Source organism: Mustela nivalis (assembly GCF_964662115.1).
Source record: "Mustela nivalis genome assembly, chromosome: 2".
Taxonomy (NCBI): Eukaryota; Metazoa; Chordata; class Mammalia; order Carnivora; family Mustelidae; genus Mustela; species Mustela nivalis.
In genome coordinates this window covers 8,406,780-8,419,791 of record NC_139021.1, presented here as the reverse complement: position 1 = coordinate 8,419,791, position 13,012 = coordinate 8,406,780, and the positions used below count along the sequence as shown (strand labels likewise).

At 53.6% G+C, this 13,012-nt stretch overlaps 1 protein-coding gene and 1 long non-coding RNA gene across 9 annotated transcripts in view; one reads left to right on the top strand and one right to left on the bottom strand.

The window, feature by feature from the left end:
• Positions 1-13,012, bottom strand: part of ST3GAL1 (ST3 beta-galactoside alpha-2,3-sialyltransferase 1) — an 88,867-nt gene that overhangs the window by 13,049 nt on the left and 62,806 nt on the right. For 7 of the 8 annotated variants that reach the window (XM_082719597.1, XM_082719600.1, XM_082719599.1 and 4 more), the window contains 2 exons: positions 5,094-5,337; positions 4,426-5,007 (listed from right to left, as the gene is read on the bottom strand). In XM_082719597.1, coding sequence (XP_082575723.1) covers positions 4,426-4,737 — 312 coding nt within the window. In that variant the 5' untranslated portion in view covers positions 4,738-5,007; positions 5,094-5,337. Of the gene's footprint in view, positions 1-4,425; positions 5,338-13,012 lie in introns of all 8 variants that reach the window. The other variant, XM_082719601.1, reaches the window with a different exon arrangement.
• On the top strand, positions 219-5,002 carry LOC309859129. Its single transcript, XR_014308552.1, has 2 exons — positions 219-1,547; positions 1,752-5,002. It is a non-coding gene; the product is annotated as an uncharacterized lncRNA (long non-coding RNA).

The following is a 13,012-nucleotide window of genomic DNA, read 5'->3' as shown; positions in this document are numbered from 1 at the left end:
TGTCCGGCCCTGGGTGTCTGAGCAGCAAGCAGAGACGGACAGACAGACACCCACTCAGGGTGCTGAGCTCCGCCGGGGTTGACACCCACCAGACCCAACACAGCAGAGCACCCCCCCCCCATGCTCTAGATGCCATGTGCATGCGGTGGGCAAGTTACAGCAGGCTCGTGTGCCCGCCGTGAGCCCTCGTCATAGGTAGAAGCCTGTGTTCTGTGGTTCTTCTTCTTCTTTTTCTTATTTTTTTTAAGATTTTGTGTTTTTGTTCAAGAGGGAGGGAGAGTGAGAGAGAAAGAGAGCGCAAAGAGGAAGGGAGAAGCAGACCCTGGCTGAGCAGGGAGCCTGACGTGGGGCTCGAACCCAGGACCCTGGGATCATGACCTGAGTAGAAGCCACCCAGGAGCCCCCCGTGGTCCTTCCATGCCAGGCCCCACTCAAAGAACTTCACAGGCATTTCCTCATTCACTCCCCAGAACTGTCCTATGAGCAAGGTGGTATGACGTGCCCATTTTACAGCTGAGCAAACTGAGGATCAGCGAGGTGGAGTGGATGGCCCAGAAGCCCCAAGATAGCCTGAATCCCCCGGCCTGACTCCAGAGCTTGTCTCTGCACTGGAACGTGATCCGACTGTGCCCCTCACCAGTGAGGCAAGCCTGACCAGTGGAAAACGAGGTGAGGGGTCCTCACAGGGTGTGGTGAAGCTGGGGGGTGGGAGGGCGGTGCCTGGAGGCGAGGCCTGGGCCCCGAACAGAGCGGCACCCGGCGTCAGGCAGGGGGTATTACTGTCTTGTGCACTGAGCACCATGCTTGGGGCAGGAAGACGTGGGCGGGGCAGAAGACAGGGGCAGACGGAGCGGGTGGGTCCAACAGTGTGTGGAAATGTGGCTGCGGCAGAGGGGACCCTTGTTCTCGTGACTGGGACACAGGCAGGAGGAGAGGGTCATGGGCAGGTTGGGGCCAGCCCAGGGGTGGCCCCGTGTGATTACTCCTGTCCTCCCGCTGGAGCTTACACCTGCCCTGTCTCCTTTGCCTACCGGGACTGTGATGCCCATTGATGGCAACCTTGAAGCTCAGAGGCAGGGTGGGAGCTCGAGACCCCGCAGTTCTGGCCTCAGAATCCTCTTGGCTCAGCGGGCTGGCCGGTCTCCTTGACACTGCAGCCACCTGTTTCCCAAAGAAAGCACCCCTCCTTCACTGGGCTGGAGCTCCCTCGCACGGTCTAAGTAGGAGAACACGACTCTGGTCATCTGCTCTACCCCAGGGCTCCCAGGGGCCTAGCGCAGAGTGAGCCTAGGGAGTGAGCCTAGGGAGAGTGTGGGCTTGCCTCCTGGGCCCCGTGGCACCAGCCACGTGCCGCTGGCTCTCTGCCCGCTGAGTGCCCTACAGCGGGGCTCCCGGCGGGCTCCCGCCAGGCTCCGAATGTGTGAAAGGCAGGGGGGGGCCCTATGGTTGGGGTCCTGGGTCTGGATCTGTCCACAAGGTTGTCCCGGTTCCCTGGGGTGGGGGGGGTGGCTGCAGGCAGAGCTGTGATGCATCTTGGAATTCCCAGGGTGGTTTTTTTTTTTTTTTTTTAAATATTTTTATTTGACAGACAGAGATCACAAGTAGGCAGAGAGGCAGGCAGAGAGAGTGGAGGAAGCAGGCTCCCTGCTGAGCAGAGAGCCCGATGCGGGGCTTGATCCCAGGACCCTGGGATCATGACCTGAGCTGAAGGCAGAGGCTTTAACCCACTGAGCCACCCAGGTGTCCCCCAGGGTGGTTTTGATTTCAAATATTCTGTGTCTCCACCTGGAGAACAGGAGAGCTCGTCCGATGTGGTATCCTGATTCTCCACTCAGGACGTGTGGTCTCTGTGTCATCTAGGCACCCAGAAGCTTTAAAGCCCTACTCCTTTCTATCAATTTCTGTTCCCAAGGGCTCTCTATCCCCACCACACACCCCTTCCAAGCGGCCACCGGCGCTGAGCTCCAGGAGAGAGGGGCTACCGAGGAGGGCTGGGTTTGGGACGTGGGAGACAAGTTGATAAAATACCAACAGTCACTTGGAAAAATGTTCAGCCTTGATAAGCGCTGGGGCAGGGGGAAGCAAATTCATTATCACTTGCCCATTCCGCCAGCAAGAATAAATGCAAGTGTTACAAACTAATGTTCGTGACGCAGCTGTTAGAGCCTGCGTCTGAGGACTCAGATGAAGAGGTTCCTCGAGAGCTCTCTTGATGAGACCAAGAAAGTCGGGAGCAAAAGCCAGGAACGGTGAGGGCACATCCCACCTCCTAAGTCTAGAAGGCACAGAGCAGTTTCTGCAAAGATACACAGATTATAGCAGGAAATTGATTTTTTTTAAATATATATACTTTTTTATCCATCACAGCCTAAGTCAGCCTGAGAGCGTTAGAAGCGGCTCTCCCCGAGGACCTTTGGGAGGGGAGTACATGAAGTCGTCCTGGCTACCCACTCTAGAAGTTTCTCACTAGTACCTCCAGGTACGGAAGGCTGGATGGCACGTGCTGTTTGGAGCAAGTCACCCTTCTTTTCTGGGTTTTCACTTTCCTTCCCCACCCACGGAGGTTATGGGGGCAATTCTGCAGCCCCTTGTCTCCTGCCAGGGTCAGCCGGCAATATCTGGAGACATTCTGGGGCTCACAGCAGGGGGGTGGGTGACGCCAGCATCTCGTCGGTAGAAACTGAGGATGCTGCTAGACATCTCACGATGGGCGGGGCAGCCCCAGGAACAGAGATGTAGCCACCCCAGAGTCACCAGTGCGAGGTGGAAATCCCGCCCAAATCTTCGTCAAGCCTGGTCCGCTGCCTCCCAGAGCAGACACTGGAATCTTCGAGGGAGTGAAGACCCTGCCTATTCTCTCTCCCACCTCCCCAGGACCCACCCCAGGACCTGCACACCGAGGGGCTCAACACAGTTCAGCGAACCAAGACTGAGCCTGCGCATTCCGACTCCCATCTTCTGAGTCACTGCAAACTCTTCCATCTGCTCCAAGAGACGGGAAGCTCCCCAGAGTGCGAGAATTGCTTAGAGTTGCTGACTGGGAAAGCCAGCCTCCTGCAGGAAGCCCCCCCTGATTTTCTCAGCCTACACACAATTCTAACTTCTTAACATAACCTTGTTCACATTGCCAGGCTGATGCACAGCTGGTCCCTCGGCCTAGAGAGCCCTTCCTGTGCTCCCCACTGGGACAACCTCTCTGAGTCCTTTAGGAGGAGCTCCACCACTGTCCCTTCTGGGAAGCCTTCTCTGAGAGCTCCCACTCCAGCCCTAAGGTAGGGTTTGGAGCCCCTGCTCTGCGCCTCTGGATCCTCTCTTCCCTTCCGAAGCAACACCTATGACCCCAGCCTGTGGCTGGCTGTCTCCTCCTCTCTAGCCACCCTGGCAACCCAAGAAAGGGAAGACTATTTTTTCAATTTCATTATATTGACACTTGGCATATAGTAAATGCCCAATAAATCCGCAAGGAGTTAATTCTTTCTCACCCCCTTCACTCTATTTTGGAGTTCAACCCCCTAAATAATCTTTCAAACCCCTCAATCGGATCCTGGGACTCCCCTCAGATTCACAGCAGCTTCCTGTTGCACAAAAAACAAACCAGAAACCCTACTGTGGGGGTTGCCCACTGCTGGGGCCCTGCTCCTCCAATAGAACCCCGCGGAGGCCTCCCTAGGGCTCCTATGCTGGCTGCTGCCATGACCCGGAGCACATTCTCTGGACCCTTCTATGCCCAGTGCCTTCTACCTCCAGGGTCTTAGCTCAAGTCCTGCTTCCTCAGAGCCCTTTCCCGATGACCCCATTTACAGAGGCCCGGGGCCCCCAGGCTCTATCACAAACCTCATGTGACCTCCATCAGGGCATTTCCAGCTGAGTCAGTCTTCGAGGTTTTTCATCTCTCTCCCTCAGCCAGGAAACCGTTCCCTGAGAATGAGGACCTGGTCTCTTTTCTGCATCTCGGAATCTGTAGTGCAGGGAACCAGTGGTCTCCACAAAGGTATGTCCAAGCCCCAACTCCCCGTGAACGGGACCTGGTGGGAACGGGTCTTTACCGCGTTAAGTTGAAACATCATGAGATGGATCAACCCGGATTTAGGGGGCCCTGAATGGAGGAACAGGTGGTCCTGCCGACATAGGTGGAGAGAGACCCAGAGGAGGGGTCAGGTGGAGAGGGAGGCAGAGCCTGGCGTGGTCTGTCTGTTGTTTTAAGTCACCCAGTTGGTGGCCGGCCATCTGCTCCAGTAGACACGGGGAACGCCTAGGAACGCTCGGCTCTGATTTACACAGAGTGGGTCTTCCACGAACAGCTGTCGCACGAACAAAGGATGCCTCCATCCCGACCCCTGCTAAGCACCCCGCCCTCACCCCCCCGTGCAGCCCACAGCCGCGCCCCACTGGGCCCCCAGACGCACCCCCCAGCCCGGCTCTCACCAGCCACCAGCTGTAGGTGTCCTCCTCCAGGAGCGCGTTTTGCGCGGTCAGCAGCGGCTGCATGGACCGGTTGAACCTCTCGTCGAACCAGGCCGACACCCTCTCCTGACCCACGCAGTGGGCGCAGGAGCAAGGCCTGTGCGTGTACTTCATGAACTTCTTGAAGTTCTCCGAGAGCTCTACGACCATCTGCTTGGGAAACCAGGTGGCGGTCACCATGGTGTGGGAGTAGTTCAGGAAGAAGGAGGTGAGGAAGATGAGGAGGACGAGGAAGGTGAGCACTTTGAGCGTCCTCTTTCTCAGGGTCACCATTTCTGCTGTCCGGACCGGCGCCTCCCGGGGCTGGCGGGGCTGGAGGAAATCACGCCTGGTCGAGGGGGAATTCGGAAGAAAGTCCCAGAGATGGAGGCCCGCTCACAAGGCGAGACAGGGATTCCCAGGGGGGCCTCCAGGCCTGCGAGGGCTAACTTCACTCCTGCCCGGCGATGGCCACCCCAGGGTGTGGGACATCACCCCGTGACAGTCAGAGGCTAAGTGGACCCCTCTGGGGGGTTGCGGCTTCTTGCATATAATTTGTCCTTTCTGGAAACAAAGTAGGCGGCTCTGTCAGCAGTCCTGAAACAGCCGACAATATCTCTTAAAGCTTTAATCAAACTTAGTAAAATGACCTCCTTTCACATCCACAGGGGTTGAGGGGTAATTAATCTTGGAGACAGTGCAAGGACTCTTTGGGGTGAAGACCTCGGAGGAAGGGTCACGGTGCGGGACAGATGGATGCTGTCTTTGCCACTGTGTTCCAGAAAGGGTGATGGGTGATGATGCTTAATCAGAACCGGGTCTTTCCCCTGCTGTGACCAGAGATGTGGCCACGCAGCAGCACGCCGGAGGGAGGCACTGAGGCTTGTCCGTCATCTGCACAGAAAAGGAGGAAGAAAACAGAATGAAATTCTATTACCTTGGTATATTGCCTTTCTGTCTCCCCGCCTCCTCCAGGATGAACTCCGTGATCTCCTCTGGAGTCAAGCCAACGGGGCAGGTGGCTCTGGACCATTTCTTCACCCTCTTGAGCCTTGGTCTGTGCATGTGTATGATGGGATGTTAACACCCATTCTTCAAGGTTTGCTAAGGGACACAGGGGCCACCCCACCATCTTTCCCGCAATCAGAACCAGGTCCATTTAAAGCAGTCCATCAAAATCCGTGCAACGGGTCAGTGATGCACACCCAGTGGAATGGACACAGCGGCTGCTGAGTACCCGCCAAGGATGTGCTAATCCCTCCTTCACTCTCCTTCAGATTCGGAATTTCAGTGGGAATTGTAAGCTTCTGCCCCCTTGGCATTCAGCGGTGCCCAGAGTCATCCCTTCCAGCCACCCCTGCTCCTCTAGCAAGAAGCAGCTCCATCACTAGAGTGAGACTGACCTGGTTATCTTCCAGGCTGGCCGCTGACTGAATGTGTCTGGCAGAAGATTCCCAGCCCTCTGGGTCCTGGGATGGGCACGTGTCCTAAGTCAACTAATCACACTAAACCTCCTGACTTGTAGGGAGGGAAGAAACTTTATTTTGCTCTGGCTGTTTGATTTTTGCATATAAAAGTCAGGATCATGCTGCCCATTTTCTATTTTTATTATCATTATTATTTTTACTGTGTAATTTGTTTTTATTTAAATTCAATTAGGCAACATATAATATCTACTGGCCATTTTAATAGTTCATGTGGAAGAGGGCCAAGATAAGTGGTGCTGACTCCCTGATCTAGCCATACCTGCAGCCCACCCCACATCTCAACAGTTTAATGACATGAGATAATAAATCCCCTTTATTGCGTAAAGCAGACTACCTATATAAAACTTGAAGCAATATGACTGACCCACAGGTCACAGCTGCTCCTGCCCAGGCTGACCCCACAGTGAGGAAAGTTCAACTCACCCAGCCTGCTCTTTCTCATTCCTCAGGGATCAGCTGGTGCTGACTCCTGGAGAAAGGCCTGCCCTCTCCTGGCAGGAGAAGGGTCCCCTCCTGGCCTCCACAGTGTGGTGGCTCCATCCCACCAGTACTGTTCACTTATCTGCCTCCTCCCTGGGCTGGGAGAGCTGTGAGGATAGGAGCTCACTCTCATTCATTGCTGGGGCCCTGTCACCTGGTATCCAGAGGGCATGAAGGAATCCAGAACCGAATGAAGGGAAAGGCAAGGGCCAACGATTCAGAGCAGAGATGTAAGCCTGCCCTCTCTGAACCATTTCTTCAATTGAGAAATGAGGAAATACCAATTCTGTCCACTTTTCTGGGCTTTCAACCAGGTAAACTCTGTCCAGTCATCTGATTCACTCACTACCTATTTTCTAGGGGCCTGTGATGGGTCAGCCTCTGGAACAGGTGGTTGGGACACATCATGGCCATTTTAATAGTTCATGTGGAAGAGGTGACTGCTGAACAGGGCCAAGATAAGTGGTACTGACTCCCTGATCTAGCCATACCTGCAGCCCACCCCACATCTCAACAGTTTAATGACATGAGATAATAAATCCCCTTTATTGTCGTAGAATCATGGAAGATTCTACGTTGGGAGAAGATGCCTAGGAGTAGGCATCTTCAGAAGGATGCCTTTGGGAGAAACGAGGGCGGTACCCTTGGATCAATGGGAAGAAGAAAAATAGGTGTGTGGGGGGTGGGGCAGAGAACATGGGGCTCATTACGCAAGACCAAGTTTGCTCTGTGTGACCCAGGGACCCGAGGAAGGGTCTGAGCAGAAGAGCAACACAGTCTTCCTGCATCTGTCTCAGTAACGAGCATGGCCCCAGACGCTTTCAATGACTCTGAATCCTGAAGCCAAAGGCAGAGACAAGGTCACTCAAATAAATGACTGTTCTTGAACCACACGGACCAAATACAATTCTGAATGAGGGGTTCCTGATAATGTCCTGGCTCCTCGAGGGAGGTATTCATGGTCTAAGCTGGTGCTGCGGTGGGGTGAGAGTAGAGACAGAGGGCAAGCCTGGGCTGCAGAGGCAAGGAAACCGCGACACCCTACTCCTGTCCACTCAGCACATGCTGGGAGCTGCATCTCCGAGACCAGAGCATGCCCTCGGATCCCACTGGCCATCAGAGGCTTCTGAGCTGGAATCCATTAGTGTTTTCCAAAGCCTTGAAATAAGCTGCAGTGGAAAAGCAACAACACCCTTCCACCCTCTTTTCCGGCCCCTGGGGAGAAACGAGGAATTCATGACTTCCCTGCGCTCCAGTAACTGAGGCAGCCTGTAGCACCAGAGGCAACACCAGCCCTGGTTCCCTGAAACGGAACTGAGTCCAGGATGCCTAGTGCACGGGGAGGGAGGACAGACACGCCCCTGCAAAACAAAGCCGGGGAAGGACACGGCTCCCTGTCCCGCCAGCAGAGTGGCTGAAGTCTCGCAGCCACATCCTGGAGGACAAGCATATCCTGTTTGTCCTGCTCTGTGGATTGGGGCTTTTTACAGACAGATTTGAGGCAACCCTACCTGTGTCGGGCACATCTACTGGCAGCATTTTCCCAATATGCCCACTTGGCGTCTCCACGTGGTATCTGGTAATTCTCGCAGTATTTCTGAGGTTTTCATTACTGTATTTGTGAAGATGATCTGTGACTGGTGATGATGACAGGCTTTAAGCTCAGGGGATGGTAAACACTTTTCAGCAATAAAGTATTTTCAAAGTAAGGTACCCATCTTTGATTTTTAAAGATATAATGCTATTGCACATTTAATAGATTCCTACCATATAAACACAACTTCTGTAGGCACTGAGAAACCAGAAAATTCTTCTAACTCACTTCGTTACAATATCCACTTTATTGCAGTGGTCTGGAACTGAACCCAGCATTATCTCCAAGGTCCACCTGTCCTGGAGTGGGCACCGAGAATGCATCTGTGACCATCTACGGGGGTCGCCGGAACAATGTTAAATACACATCAGCACCCTTTCAAGAGTCCAGAAAGTCAAGGTTTCTCTAAAGAAGGTCCCTAACAAAGATAAGCCTACCTGGTCACAAGGAGATGCTGGCAATGGCCAGCCACTGACAGATGAACTGTTTCAAATGCTTGGGGAATGAGGTGAATGAACAGTATGGGTTTCTGAATGTTCACACCTGCTGAGGTGCACAATTCTCCCCAGGCTGGGATGCCCTCCTAGCTCTCTGCACAGTCTCCTGCAGGAGGGCTGCTAGTAACATCAGCACATCCAATAAGGAGGGGCCTCAACTGTCCTCCACGTGATCTTCACATCAACTGGGCAAAATGGATAATCATGTTTACTTCCCTGACATTGGAAATGGAAGCACAGAGAAGGCAATTGACTTGTCTCAGGTCACACAGTGAGACGGTGGCGGAGCCAGCACTTTGACCCAGCCTTCTACCTCTTCCCGGATCTTTCTGTGTAGCCACAGCCAACCCTGTAATTCATTAATACCTGGTCTCATCTTCATTGTCTCCCTGTCATTCCTTTGGGCAATCTTTCCAGTTTCTTGAGATGGACCCTACCTGTTCACATCCTCTTCTGTTGTTTGAATTAGGGTGTTGTTAATTTTGGTTACTGTATTGCTCACTTCTAGAATTTCCATCTGAGCAAAATTTTTATAAGCTCTGTTCTTTTCAGGTAAAATTCCCCACCTTGTCCCTCTTCCTGCAATTATGCACTCCAGTTATTTCAAAGACTCTGTCTGCACCTTGTGACATCTGGGGAACATGTGGGTCTATTTCTGTTGTCTGCTTTCTCTCTTTACCTCCCTTTGGTCATTTGGTTCTGTCCCGTGGCATGACTGGCAATGGTGCATACTGTGTGCCAAAAGTCCAGAGATTCCCGAGCAGGCTGTCCTTATTCAGAGAGGAAGGTGCTTTCTCCTGGTCAGCAGGTGGAGCAGGGACATGTGACTTTGTTCCAGGTGGTGAGCAGGTGCCTTGGGGCCATGTTGCAGTTTTCACAGCGACTGGTTATTTCCGGTTTACCCCCACTTGTTTCTGGTTTACCCCCACTTACAGACTACGGCCCTTCTCAAAGGCTCTCTGGGATGTCTACCAAGGCCTGTCTTCTTTGCATGCTCTCACCTCTGATCTCCCCTGCCCCGCGAGGTTATCCAAAGCTGGGTCTAGCCTTTTAGTCGCTCAGCTGCTATTTGCAGCTTGGTCTCTCAGGCTCTGGTCCCAGGCAGCTGAACTACTGACAGATGCTTGGAAGGAAGAAAGGATGCAGAGTATTTCTTCTTTTCTCTGTCATTCCCTTTGCTCCAGGTTCTTGGTCGCTTAAGTTTAGGCTGACCCGGCGGCCCTGAGTTCTATTTTTAATTGAATTTAATTTGTTTTACTTTCAGTTTGTGAGATGGCCCAACACGGAGCTGCTGCTGCTGCTTTCCACTTGCTTCTGGAGCCTTTTCTGAGCCGGCACAGCCCCCCCGCAGGAAGGGAGCTGGAGTACCAGGCTCCCTGCCCCCACCCATCTCCTTCCTCTCTGGGATCTTCGCCTCTCACCGCCCGGCTGCTGTAGCTGTCCTCTTCATGAGCTGGGTTTCTAGCTCATTCCACTTTTTTGGTTCTTGGAGGGAGGAATGGTCTATAGGCCTCTGCCACCGCTGGACATGGAGGCCACAGGTCTTTCCGGTGCCCGGCCTGGAGTCCTGGGTGTGGGGGGAGCTCAGAAAATCTGGAGAAGACGGCAGGCCCAGAGAAGCCCCACAGGTGCCAAACAAATGGCCTCATAGCGGCCGAGCGAGCAGATGGAGGGAAAGAGGGTGGTAAATCCGCAGGCAGAGGGTGGCAGCCGCAGCCTCGCTCCTCTGCCACGACCTCCCCGCCCCCGCCCCGGCTCCATCTGCTTTCTCGCGGCGTCCACACACACCAGCTTCAGGACACGCAGCGAGGATGACTTCCCAGCTCAACGCTGCTCATCGTGTGCTCAGGATCCGGCATCCAGGAGTCTTCTGGTTTTTGAAAACGAGATCCCCTCTGTCCTGGCTTTGGGTGCCCTGACTGCTTCACATGGTGGCCCAGGGTGGCATGGGATAAGAACTGACTGGAAGGGCCTCAAGCCTTCTGTCAAAGAAGAGCCATTCTTTCCTGCACGGCTACCCAGCCCCGACCTCTTCTCTGGACATGTGGCATCTGCCTAGACCAGTTGCGTAAGGCACCTGCTATCGGGTCATGGTCAACAGCTGACGGAAGAGAAAATGGCACAGACAGACCAGGGTTTAAATCCTGATTCCGTCCATTCCCAGCTGTGGGCTCGTGGGAAAGGCACTCCGTCGCTCCGATATCAGTTTCTGAATTCAAGAAGTGGGATGAAAAGCGCCCACCCCTGAGGGTCCCGGTAGATTGAAAGGATGTGCACAGAAGCGACCAGCCAGTCTTCGGCACAGGGTTGGTTATAAATGTCAATTCTCAACCCTCCCCCAGGCCCAAGCCCTCATTTGGGGGGGAAAAAAAGAGAGAGAGAGAGAGAGAAAGAAAGAAAAAAAGGAAAAAATCCAGCAGAAGCCCTGGTTTGCCTTCCTGGCAGGGTTATTTAAAAGAACAAATGAAATCAGGCACGAAAGCACCAAGGGGCGTTAAGGCAATGACCATCCCAACTTGCCGCACGAGTGGCTTCCATCCGTTGAGGGACCGCCTGCCTTTCTACTGGCCATGACCTCTGAGAACCTGCAGGGAAGGGGCCCCAAAGCAATGAAGGGGCTAGAGGCTAGCAGAGTACTGTTGCAGTCCATGTGGTCCAAGTTCTCTGTGCAAAGGTTGTAGCTCAGAGTGCCTACTGTGTCTGCATGGGGGGCACTGGGACGTCCCGTTTCTTGCAGCTTACAAGGCCCCTTAGGTTGGATACAGTCTGGGGGTGTGAGGACTCTTCCCTCCCTCCTCTGGGTCCTCTCTCCTACTGCAGGGCCGGAAAGTCTGCAAACCACATTTCCCAGCTTCCCCTGCCTGTGGGGCTCTGGATACTGCTGCAATTTGGCCAGTAATCGCTGGGCAGGCAAAAGACAGTGTGGAGATTCCTCAAGAAATTAAAAATAGAGCTTCCCTATGACCCTGCCATTGCACTCCTGGGTATTTACCCCAAAGATACAGATGTAGTGAAAAGAAGGGCCATCTGTACCCCAATGTTTATAGCAACAATGGCCACGGTCGCCAAACTGTGGAAAGAACAAAGATGCCCTTCAATGGACGCATGGATAAGGAAGATGTGGTCCATATACACTATGGAGTATGATGCCTCCATCAGAAAGGATGAATACCCAACTTTTGTAGCAACATGGACGGGACTGGAAGAGATTATGCTGAGTGAAATAAGTCAAGCAGAGAGAGTCAATTATCATATGGTTTCACTGATTTGTGGGGCATAACAAATAGCATGGAGGACAAGGGGAGTTAGAGAGGAGAAGGGAGTTGAGTTGAGGGAAATTGGAAGGGGAGGTGAACCATGAGAGACTATGGACTCTGAAAAACAATCTGAGGGGTTTGAAGGGGCGGGGGGTGGGAGGTTGGGGTACCAGGTGGTGGGTATTATAGAGGGCATGGATTGCATGGAGCACTGGGTGTGGTGAAAAAACAATGAATACTGTTATGCCGAAAATAAATAAAAAATAAATTATAAAAAAAAAGGGAGGCAGGGCCGTCCTCCCTCCCACAGCGGTGGAGGCTGCTTCGTGGTCTGAGCCCTGGACCCAGAAGCACCTGCCTCCCTCACCCCCGGGCTGGCTTCCTGTAGTTTCGGCCTCTGGACCTCGGCCTGGAGCCATGGGACAAGAACTCCGCTCTTGTTACCTTTCCAATAAATTTGCAAGCACCGGATCCCCGGAATCTAATCCTTTTGCTACAAGTTTCTGTTTCTGTTTCTTCATCCATAGCCTGGGGATAAATATGATACCTACTTCCCGGGGTTGGATCAAGAAAAACACGAGTCAAGGTAGGTCAGTGGCACAGAGAGGTGCATGGCACTCCCTGAGTGCTCCCTGAATTTTGTGTGTTATTAGCGCCGTGGGTTCAGTGTCCTGCACGGAGCACCAACACGCCCACCCCTATGCTTCTGTCCCATTTTTGCTAACAGATGTGGAAGCCGAGCTCAGAGAGGGGAAGTGACTCCTCCGATGACCCAGAGATAAGGCGCCAGAGTTGAGAGGGGAACCAGGCCCCAGAGTCCAAGTGCATGCCTGTTCTCAGAGATGGAACCTCTCTGGTCACACAGCTGCACCTAGCCCGGCAGTTTCTACACTTCCCCAGGAAGGAGCTCGGAAGGTGCCTCCAACTAAGCTGAAATGGAGCAAGAACCAGCAGAGGCCGAGGTGACGAGGTCGGAGAGCTGGTCCAGCTGCTTCTGCCAGGGGTGAGGCCCTGCAGGAAATTCCAAAGTCCCTGAGCCCCTGGCAGTGTGACCCCAGGGACGAAACCTGGGCCGCCTAAGCTTCGAGTCCCTCATCTATAAATGGGGGGTAAACACCGCCCTTGCCTCTGAAGGGGCCATAGGGCAAGAGGTGATCTTTTAACAGCAAGGAGGGGTTCTCTCTGGTGGACCCTATTCTAAGCAGGACAGTGGATCAGAGCCCGGAGCCCACAACAATCATGATGCTGGAACCG